This window comes from Aplysia californica, unplaced genomic scaffold (genome assembly GCF_000002075.1).
Source record: "Aplysia californica isolate F4 #8 unplaced genomic scaffold, AplCal3.0 scaffold00584, whole genome shotgun sequence".
Taxonomy (NCBI): Eukaryota; Metazoa; Mollusca; class Gastropoda; order Aplysiida; family Aplysiidae; genus Aplysia; species Aplysia californica.
This window is the reverse complement of record NW_004797854.1, coordinates 243,318-254,545: the sequence shown is the minus strand read 5'-3', so window position 1 is coordinate 254,545 and position 11,228 is coordinate 243,318. Positions and strand designations below refer to the sequence as shown.

Sequence of the window (11,228 nt, the reverse complement as noted above, 5' to 3'; positions counted from 1 at the left end):
GAGGAAAGCAGTTGTTCAACTGTACAGTTAAATGTGTTGTAGCTGTTGTATCTTGTGAGGAATGATTTAAATGAGTGTTGTTGTTTTATGCAGTTTTTGCTGGTCTTTTTACAACCTCGTTGGTTGAGAGGCAAAGATGCGTTTTTTATTTATTATTTTTTAAATTTCTGTGTTTGTTTGTTGTTGTGGTTTTTGGGTTTGTTTTTTTCTTTTCTTTTCTTTTTGGCTCTCCTGAACATTTTACGATACTGAATATACTGTCTTTTAACATCATCAAAGTCCAGACTAAGAGTGACCTGTATTCAGCCAAAGATAATACACTACAATATGGCTGATTTCTATCTTTGAGCCTATTAAAAAAAACGTTCTCAATATCACGATGGCGCTCCCCGGAGAATAAGTGCGTACTTTGCGAACAGCTGATCGTAGACCAAAGAACAGTCGATCTTCAAGGGGATGCTTTTCCTATTCTTCTTCCCGAGAAACGAAATAGAGCCTCAAAACAGCGACTGTGGCACCATCTGAGAATACGTGCGTACAGACGCGGACGTATTTTTTGGCTAAGTAAACCATTTTGTAGCGTAAAATCTATGATCCAGTTGGGGTCAAAACTGACCTAGCATCAGCATAGCATAAAACCTTCTCAATTACTCACATCTCTCAGTCTAACGAGTTCTAACTAATAAGCGGTTACAGTGTCGAATTTTTTCTTGGTTAAAACAGACATTCTATTCATCGGCTAATTCTATTTTTACTGAGAGCTGAGTATCACATTTTCACATAATAATTTGAAGTGAAGTTACATCACTCTCGTTTTGCGGGGTGTGTTTAACATTGTGGTTAGGCTACCGGGCCCGTGCTCGTGAGATTGCGGGTTCGGGACTTGTAGCCTCAGTTCGGTCGGATGTAGTGTCCTCTGGAAAGGAAAGTTACACGAATTTCCTATTTGGCTCCGTCCTTCTGGCGATGGACGTTAAACTCAGAGGTCTCTCCTCATGCGTAGATAAACCCATACCATGTCACATTTCACTCTCATAATCACCGGTTCAACTGTAATAGACAGACTCTTTTCTCCTCAGCGCTGGCCAGTCGATATCAGAGGCCCCGAATCGAATCTTGGTTGTGGCAGGAGAGTACAACGTGAGTGGTATCGACATCGATCCTTTGACTGGCGCCCAGCAGGAGCAACTCATCAACATAGACGCCGCGTATTTCCACCCCGACTACCCGTACAGGTCTCAGGCGTCGCTGGTCCGAGTACTTCAGACAGCAAAGGCTGTGAACAGTGAGTTGTCTTGAGAAGTCGTATACGTTTAACGCCCCTTTCAACCCTATAAGGTTTTTCAAGGGCTCTGAGTGTATACTTCGATGGGGTAGACTGTAGAACGCTAAATAAATGCATTCTATTTTCTTCGTCTTCTTCTCCTTGTTGTTATAGTAGTAGTCGTAGTAGTAGTAGTAGTAGTAGTAGTAGTAGTAGTAGTAGTAGTAGTAGTAGTTGTTATTGTTGTTGTTGTTGTTGTTGTTGTTGTTGTTGTTGTTGTTGTCAGTATTATTATAAGATTCGGGACCTCCAAATTCAGTGTTAATCCCCGATGGGACTGAACCAAATGGGTGAAATGTTTTAAAAACTCCTCCAAAGCAACCCATGTTCAGAACTCCAGCAGGGTATTCGGAACAGAGCCATCTGCTCCGCATTCCACAATGATACCAGTTGAGCTAACAACGTCCACTGATCTGTCTAGTAGATGTGAGCTGTTTTCTTTGTATACAAGGATTTAATAGATGTGCTTTTTCGAAGGCGGGGGACGACGTGGTTTGGTGGGGAGAGTTACGGACCGATTGTAAATATTTTACGTCCCCTTCAAATAATTTAGATTATGTAGGAGGTTGGCAGCATCCTCCCTGCTTGTCAAAGTCAGCCCGGTCCGAGTGGGATGCAAAATTCCAGCAAAATATCATGGATAACCAAGCCACCCGCCACCCCCCCCACCCACACACAAGCCCTTCTTGTGAATTGAACTCAACGCTTCTGTATCTTGAGTTTGCGATTTAATTCGCCAAGTGTCATGCGTTTCAATAATGCCTTACGTTTTGGGGAGTACCACTATCTGTTGGTGTGCAATAAATCTATTTACCCCCCCCCCCCCTCCACAAATCCCGAAAGCCCACCTTATTCGTCCTACTTGGAGACATCAACGATCTGGCGTATGCTGCGCCCTGATAGTACTTACTCCCCTGTGTACCCGTTAATTTGTGTCCCTGACTATTGGCAAACTTCTAAAAAGAAATGCCAACACTCCTTCAGATCGTTTTGAAACTTAAGCTGAACTTTGGACGTATCAAACGCCATGATTCACTCGAGAAACATATCACTTTGGAACAAACGTAGAAGGCAAGTGAGAAACGCTGTTCAATAATTTGCATGTGTTGGAGGTGATGCTTTGTATATCGGAGAATAACACTTTACTTTCTATGTTTTTATACACGTCTTACTTTGTGGCAACGTCGCAAATCATCCGCCATGATCATTCCTCTTCCGGCAGGCAATGGCACCGCTTTGCTCCACCTCAGCCGGCCAATCACTGGAAGCTGCTCCGGAATCGTATGTCTGCCAACGGAAGAGGAAGCAGCCAATGACTGTGCATCTTACGATCAGTGCGTTATGCTTGGTTGGGGCTTCAACAAAGCTGACTTCACAGGTAACGTCACCTGAACAATTAGCTTAATTTCCCTAGAATTACAAAGTTCTATCTATTCAGTATCTACTTTTGAAAATTTGACTTACAAAAATTGAGTTCACAACATGTCAGGTTTTTTAAAAATATCTTGATAACGACTCTGAAAAACCTTACGACTTCGATAGAGCTGATAGAGCATTTCGTTTCTGATCTCATGGTCTTAGTAGTAACTCATAACAACAACAATGTCAAATAGAAATGTGTAATTCTAAGGTAGCGAGTTGTCAATGGGTTGTTTTTAATTTGGGACGTTGGATTTAATGGGATTTTGGGTTTAGAGGGGAGATGGTGAGGGGGGTGATTGTCTGATCGATCAACAAATTATTCCTTGTTTCGGAAAGGTCAAAGAAAGCCGGAAATATTGGTTACACAGCTGAGCATCGAGCCTGTGGCTGAATAATGCATAACAGATTCGTTTGGGTTGCAACAGTGCGTTTGTCGAATCTATGTTCTAGCTGTTTTCACAATTAATATGAAGTTTTGATTAACTTTAAAAAGTGGAAAGCGCCGACATGAATGCAAATCTAGTCCATATACTTTCCTCAATATTTTCTAAGCAACATCTTACAACAATATCCTGTCTTGTAGATTTAAACATTATTTCAGGCTGAGGTAAAAAAAAAAATTAAAAAATTAACCAAAACAAAACAAACCACCACACCCAGCCAAAATAAATAAATAAATAAATAACTTTAAAAAACCCAGCCAAACAAAAACCCTAAGAAAACCAACCCACCTTCACAAAGGAGTTATTGTTTTCTCTCGCTGCTCAGGGATAGATGATAACCTTCTACTTGGCAATATCCAGCTCACATCGAAGACTGCCTGCGACGTCCTGACTACCAAACTTGGCCTGACTGGAATTCGCCCCGCGGGCTCCATTTGCCAAAGCCCTCGGAGCACCAACACTGACAGTTGCCAGGTACACACCACATGTTTTCGTAATTGGTCGCTTTTAAGGACAAACGGGCTGACCCAGATTTCGGGGATTTCCAGAAATCTGAACCTACACGCATCCCCCATCGGAAGTGGGTAGTGATGGCAGCAGTTGTGCAGTTGTCTCATTTATTTGCTGTTGTTGTCATACAAATTCATTAATCAATAACGGATAAATCAATCGATAGATCTATTAATCGATTATATAAGTAACCTTTTCCCTCTTCCGCCTTAAACCATACATTCATGCAACAACACCTCCCCCCTCCCCTTCTTCCTTCTCCCGGTTATTATATTATTATCTCAACTCCCTTATTCCCCTTCTCTAGCAATATCTATCTATCTATGTATCTATCTATCTGTCTATCTATCTATCTATTAATCTGTATCTCATCTAATTACCCCGTCTTTAACCTCGCAGGGAGGATGGTTTGGTGGGCTCTCTGGTGTGGTTTGCTCTTTTTCCCCCTATCAGACATCTATCATCAGTATCTCTAGTCTCTTCCTTCTTTTCTTTGTATTCAATTCTCTTGTAATACATCTAATCTACGGCACTTATACAACCTATTGTGTTTCAAATGCCGTAAAACTCTCCCTGAGGGTGGTTTGCGTGTGCTCTGGTGCGGTTAGCGCCTTCTTTCCAATCGAACACCTATCGCGCTCACCTCCCTCCCCCCATTCTTTTCTTTGTATATCACTCTCTTGTAACACATTTAGTCTTCGGCACTCTTAAGACGCTATTGTGTTGCAAGTGCTGTAAAACTCCCACTAAACCTAACTTAAGAAACTAATTCTTTCAGGGTGACGAAGGAGGCCCCATCTTGTGCTCCAATGGCGTGAACTGGGTTGTTCGTGGCGTCATTCCCTTCAACTTGTGCAACAACGGCAGATTTAACTTCTACGTCACAGAAGTGGCCTCTTCCCTCGACTGGATCAAGAGAATAACAAGGCTGCCTTAAGATAATGTCGTGAATTGAAACTAATCACAATGTATGGCTAAGTACATCGAAAACTGCGAGGAAGTCTTTTGATCTCTGAATATTTGGCAGGTGATAGTCTCATTTATACAATTCTGAATTCGCAGTCTTTACTATTGTTATTGCCAATAAACGAACGAAAGACAAAGCAAAAGAAAACTAAAAAAAGACGAACGAAAAGTCTCCCATTTCATACGCTGAAGCTCTAAGGCAGAAGGGAAAATAAATTTTGTTCTTGGTTTGCTGGAACAAACATTAAAGTTATATGTGCATGGAAATAAAAGTCTTAACTGTCGTTTTTTTCTATGGTTTGAACATGTGAGTGCGCGCGCGTGCACGTATGTGTGTGTGTGTGTGTGTGTGTGTGTGTGTGTGTGTGTGTGTGTGTGTGTGTGCGTATGTATTTATGTCTGTGTTTGTGTATTATGTATGTGTGTGTGTGTGTGTGTGTGTGTGTGTGTGTGTGTGCGCGTGCGCGCGTGAGTGCGTGTATGCGTCTGCGTGCATGAATGTGAATTTATCGCTCTGTAAGACAACATTAGTACATTATTGTACTCATAAACACATACCACATTTGTAGCGATAACCTTTCCCGCACTAATCAGAAAACAAGACGCAATTTACCGTAGAGGGGTAAAAAATTAGTGGCTCAAAATTATTGTCAAATTGAACATAGACCCTCCAGCTTTTGCACAATGGTGTGTACCAATAATTTGTCTTAACAGATCACAATTTTTGTAAACATATTATATTTGCTCTATTATAGAATATTCCTTAATAGATACTATTAAAAAATCCAAGTGAGTGGTTTCAACAAATTTTTAAAGCCTTATAGCTGGGGCAATATCGCTTTTAAAACCAAGTCTTTTTTATTTTGGTAAGTGTTTTACGTCGCTCGCAACTGCATAAGGCCATATGAGCGCGAGGGCCACATTAAACATTTTTCAGTTGGTAGGACATTTTGAATTTCACCCGAATGGAGGACGAAACCTGCTCCTACCGAATTTAGGACCACCAAGGAATCTTTAACGTGCGCAACTTGCACGCGAGACCTCCGATATTTTTCACTGTTATCCGAGAAGGCTAGGTGTTAGATCTTACCCACCCTAAGATCAGGAATGTGGATGAAAGACAGCAGTGAGAAGGAGCCGAGGAGTAGCAGTAGAAAGGCTGCAGAAAGAGTCAGGAGCCCGGAGGAGGGGGCAAAGGGGAGAGGAGGAGAGGGCAGAAAGTGGAGACCAAAGCAGACGACAGAATGGTTAGAGAACAGGAAAGAGGGTGATAGGAGAAAATATTAGAGAAGAAAATTTTCCGTCGCTGTCCAGATTTGAACCCGGGACCTATTGAATGGGGTACAAACACCATGACCTCTAGACCACGAGAGCCCCCCCCCCCCCCCCACCCCAATAAAAAAACTATTTCTACCTTTCATACCAGGCGACCCCACCACCTTTAATCTCAAACATCTCGACTTCAATTCAAGATAGAGAGGTATTTTGTTCGCCAAATACAAACAAATGAACAAGCTAATATTGATAACTCTATATGCCAAAAAAGGTGTTCGACTCTCATTCAAAAGTCCCGGGTTCGAATCCGGGTAGTGACGGAAAAATTTGTGTCTCTAAAATTATCTCCTTTAACCTCTTTCCTGCTCTCTTGCATTGTTCTGTCGTCTGCTTTCGTCCCTATTTTCTGCCCCCACCCCCTCACCTCTTTGCCCCCTCCTCTGGACTCCTGACTCTTTCTGCAACCTTTTTGCTGCTAGATCTACTCCTTGGTTCCTTCTTACTGCTGTCTTTCAGCCACATCCCTAATCTTAGGGTAGGTAAGATCTAATACCTTCTGGGAAAAGGGCGAACATTTTCGTAGGTCCCGTGTGCAAGTTGCGCACGTCAAAGATCTCTTCGTGGTCCAAGATCGATAAGAGTAGTCTTCGGCCGCCACCCGGGACAAAGTCAAAATTTCCTACCAACTGAAAATGTTTAATGTGTCCAGCGCGCTTACATGACCTTATGCAGTTGCGAGCGCCGGAAAAGACATACCCCCCAAAAAAATATTTAAAACGGATGAGCGCCTGATTCCATCTGATTACATCATTTGATTATGCGTATGCTAAATGTTTCTGAGAAGCAGGAAATGCTGTGAACAATCCCATTTTTCGCGTTACGGAGATTTATAGTATGTTATATAAATTTATGAAGAAAGGAGTTTTAGTTTAGCCTCAATTGTTGTGGGAAAATATGATTAAGTTACGACAAATTAATAGAAAGTGCTGTGTAAAGTATGTGTGAATTGATTCACCCGTTAAAGAGGTAGATCTATTTGAGGATATGCGGCACCGCGAATTTTTTCTGTACTATATATTTTTTCCGTATCAAATTACACCTAATATTGCCACATGCTACATTTTAACTTAAAATGCCACGTTGTAAGATGAAGTGCCACATTATAACTTATGAAATATATTAGGCAGCTTTTCATTATGACGTCATGTGTGTGCAATTTTCCATTTCAAATATGACATTGTTGTTAAGTTCAAATGTGCATGCAATTTAAATTTAGATGTGCTTTAAATTCTTTTTAGTGCTTAAGCTCTCAACTATAGTTGGTGCCTTTAAGCTCTAAACAACAGTATTGTTGGTACCTGTAAGCTCTCAAATATTGTTGGTGTCTATTGGCTCTCAACTACAGTATTGTTGGTGCCTATAAGCTCTCAACTACAGTATTTTTGTGGCCTATAAGCTCTAAACTACGGTATTGTTGGTGCCTGTAAGCTCTCAAATATTGTTGGTGCCTATAAGCTCTCAACTACAGTACTGTTGGTGCCTATAAGCTCTCAACTACAGTATTGTTGTGGCCTATAAACTCTAAACTACAGTATTGTTGGTGCCTATAAGCTCTAAACTACACTATTGTTGAGTGCCCAAACGCTTTTTTTCACGGGGATACCCTATTGAAACTTACGTTCAAACACAAACTCAAGAGCAAGAGAAGGGCTAGGGATTTAGACTCTTTAAAAATTTATATAATGCCAGTCCCAATATTCGAAAACAAGTCATGAAGACAATGAACGTCTTTATGAAACACATGAGAAAGTTGGGGATTTCATGGAGCTTGCACGCTCAACCCGTTCTAAGAGGGGTGCAGCCTTCATAGGCATGTATGTCTATTTTCATGTATCTTTCACTGCTAAACTTTTGTTCACCTTACATTCCCACATTCCTACAATCCTCTATTTTTGCCTCTCCTTCACTCTCCTTTTGTTCGATGTTACATTTTAAGTTGTGGTGTGGCATTTGGATTGTGACTTTGTTAGATTTAAAGTTTATAATATTATGTTCATGTTTGAATATTCTATGTTACCAGAAGGCACTTTAAGTTGCAATGGGACATTTTAAGTTACAGTGCGTCAATGTGGCATTTGAAACTATAAGGCGTGTACTTGCTCGGATGAAAACAATATTATTCCGCTGTGTTTTGAGCTCACCATTTAAAATGGGTTTATCGAGACATCCATTCAATGTCTATAGATTCTAATTCAACGTTCATATAACCCACAATGTAGGGTATAAAAAGAAGCACCCCAAAAAGTTACTAAAACCGCTTTCAGTCGAACTTATTGATTCGTTACAATATGGACCTAATTACTTATAAGATTGCTTAGATCCAATTTTGACGCTACTTTAATCAATGATAAAACACATGATAATCTTTACTTGTTTCAAAATTTGATTATCTCAAAATTGTCTCCCAATATGAAAGATTGTCTTATTATCAAATACGGTCAAAACGTGAGGAAAAACTTCCAAACCTTTATATTCACCTAAAACATGATGATTATTGCCTGTGACTCCGGGAATCAAACGAATCACCTTACTGAAGTCCGCAACAACAACAACAACAACAACAACAACAACAACAGCAACATAATAATAATAATAATAATAATAATAAGATGAGATTGAAATAGGACTTTGCTTGTTGATTCTAAGATGTGATGAGTACAGATGCAGGGGAGAATGATAGTGTATCTTCCGACTTCTTGTAATCTAAGTTGTAATCTATAATTAAAATATTTTCCATGGTGCTTCCAGAGAGGGTTTACACTAATAGTATTACTGTAAACTATCTGGTGCTTCTATATTTACTTTACTCGTTTCTGCTGAGGTTGAAAAGTTGGTCCATGAAAAAAAAAAAAAGAATTGCAGATTGCTGTACACATGCAACACCTCAATGGGCATGCCTTGACAACTCTTCAATCATAGTCTGCTCGCAAACCCATCCACACACACAAACGAACTTACATTATTTACACACAAACAAGTAGTTGTATACACACACATACACACGCACACACGCGCGCACGCACACACACACACACACTCTCTCTCTCTCTCTCTCTCTCTCACGCACACACACATACACACACACTCCCCCCTTCTCTCTCTCTCTCACTCTCTCTCTCCCTCTCTCTCTCTCTCTCTCTCTCTCTCTCTCTCTCTCTCTCTCTCTCTCTCTCATAGACGAGCGCACCCCCCCCCCCCACACACACATACACACACGCCCAAGTACATAGTTTATGTAAGGTGGCAGATTTATTTTATTTTTTAGTGAAGAATATCTAAGGTACAAATGCACATCATTAGATTCTAACATTTGTTACAACATGGATGATACTGGAATCCACATTTTTAAAGGATCTTGCAGATAAAATATTTTACTTCTCCAGATACTATTAAGAATAGAATATTTATTTCGTACCTGATTAAAAAGTTTGATATCTTGAAACTATCTCCCCTTATTATTGATTTATAAAACAAGTATCGCCTCGATGAAAACGTACAGCCATGAGCACACCTCAAGCAATAATTTTCATTATGTTACTTTAATATGCCTTGCCCGAGATTTGAGATAAAGTTGATACGAAAAAAACAACAAAAACAAAACAACAACAACAAGACACCCCCCCCCCCCAACAAAAATTTAAAAAACAAACAACAAACAAACAAAACAAAATAAAGCCAAAATAAACCCCAACAAACAAACAAACAAACAAATAAACAAATAATGACGAAATTGTCAGAGGGAATGAAGATAAGGATATTGAAGTGAAGATCTCATTTTGGAGATGTGGTTTATATGTGTTATTCCCCTTTGAAAGTGACTGTTGCTGACAGAGTCCATAATGAAGTCCTTCCGTATTCAGAGATGGGAGACAACCATTGATTTTAGCTCTTATCTAACTTCGAAGGATCTAAACCTCTTTTTTGGAGCCTGTTTTACTCCTAATTTCAAATGTGTTTCAGTAAAAGAAAAGAAAAGAAGCACCCCTCGTTTGACAACAATTGGTACCCGCGTATTGCTCTGTATGCATTCTAAAAGAATATACCATGGCGAACTGCTTTGTATTTTTGAAGTGGAAAGAGCAATTTTGTTTGAAAGACTTTCCCTCTTGTATCCCTTTGCAAAACAGACTATCAGATTTTCACTTCCAGGAAGAAATCTTGTTGATAAAGTAGACACCACATTATGGATTATTATACTATGTAAAAAAAAATACATATGGGCGTCTGTGGTGTACCAGTTTGGCACTTCGCCATCGCACACAGGTGACTCCGTGTTTGATTCCCGTTTGGTGAGAATATTTTAGGATGTCGGTCCTTCTGCTGAAATGTTGAATTCCTCTCAGCCTAGAATGACCATTGCATACAATATCGAAGCCCGCCTCTTTAATTATCTAAGTTATACCGACAGGGGGGGGGGGAGCTTAAAACTTATATACACATGAAAATCGTGTTGTTTAAATTAGATATCATAAAAGATCATGTTTTACTGCAAATAGACAATATAATAAGATTGTTGAAACAGCATTACTGCACCCAGTGTTCAGGCATACGATGGCCATAAGACCCGTGTCTCTACATGAACAGTTTTCATATCAGCTGATTTCACCTGATTACTCATTAAGAAGGTGGTCTTGATGATGATGCTGATGATGTTGATGATGCTGATGTTGATGATGCTGATGCTGATGATGATGATGATGATGGTGGTGATGATGATGATGATGATGATGATGATGAGGAGGAGGAGGAGGAGTGGATGTTAGATAGATGGGGGAAGGGGGTCTAAGAAGAACTGGATTTTGGGAGGGGGAGGTGTGTGATGGTAGGTGGGGAGGGGTGGAGATGATGGAGGGGGAGAAAGAGGAGGAGGGGAGGAGGAGGAAGAGGAAGAGGAGGAAGAGGAGGAAGAGGAGGAGAAGGAGGAGGATGAGGATCAAGAAGAGGAGAACCTGGACATAGAATTGAAGATATGGATCATGGTGAGAGAAAATTAGAAAAGCGATGACTTTATTGGAAATGTAGACACTTGTTGCAAGCTTCAATATTCTTTCTCTGCAAGCTCGTGTGTGTGCGTGTGCGTGTGCGTGCGTGCGTGTGTGTGTGCGTGCGTGTGTGTGTGTATGTGTGTGTGTGTGTGTGTGTATGAGGGAGATGTAGAAGAGATAGATAGATAGATAGATAGATAGATAGATAGAGATAGATAGATAGATAGATAGATAGATAGATAG

General features: G+C 40.3%; 1 protein-coding gene across 1 annotated transcript in view; it reads left to right on the top strand.

Annotated features, from left to right (window-relative positions):
* The window catches only part of LOC101845422 (chymotrypsinogen A), a gene marked incomplete in the record, with an annotated part of 15,781 nt that extends 10,849 nt beyond the window's left edge, over window positions 1-4,932 (top strand). Inside the window, 4 exon segments of the mRNA XM_013087405.2 lie at window positions 1,080-1,285; window positions 2,547-2,702; window positions 3,515-3,663; window positions 4,478-4,932. Coding sequence (XP_012942859.1) covers window positions 1,080-1,285; window positions 2,547-2,702; window positions 3,515-3,663; window positions 4,478-4,636 — 670 coding nt within the window.
* Between the last annotated feature and the right edge of the window lie 6,296 nt (window positions 4,933-11,228).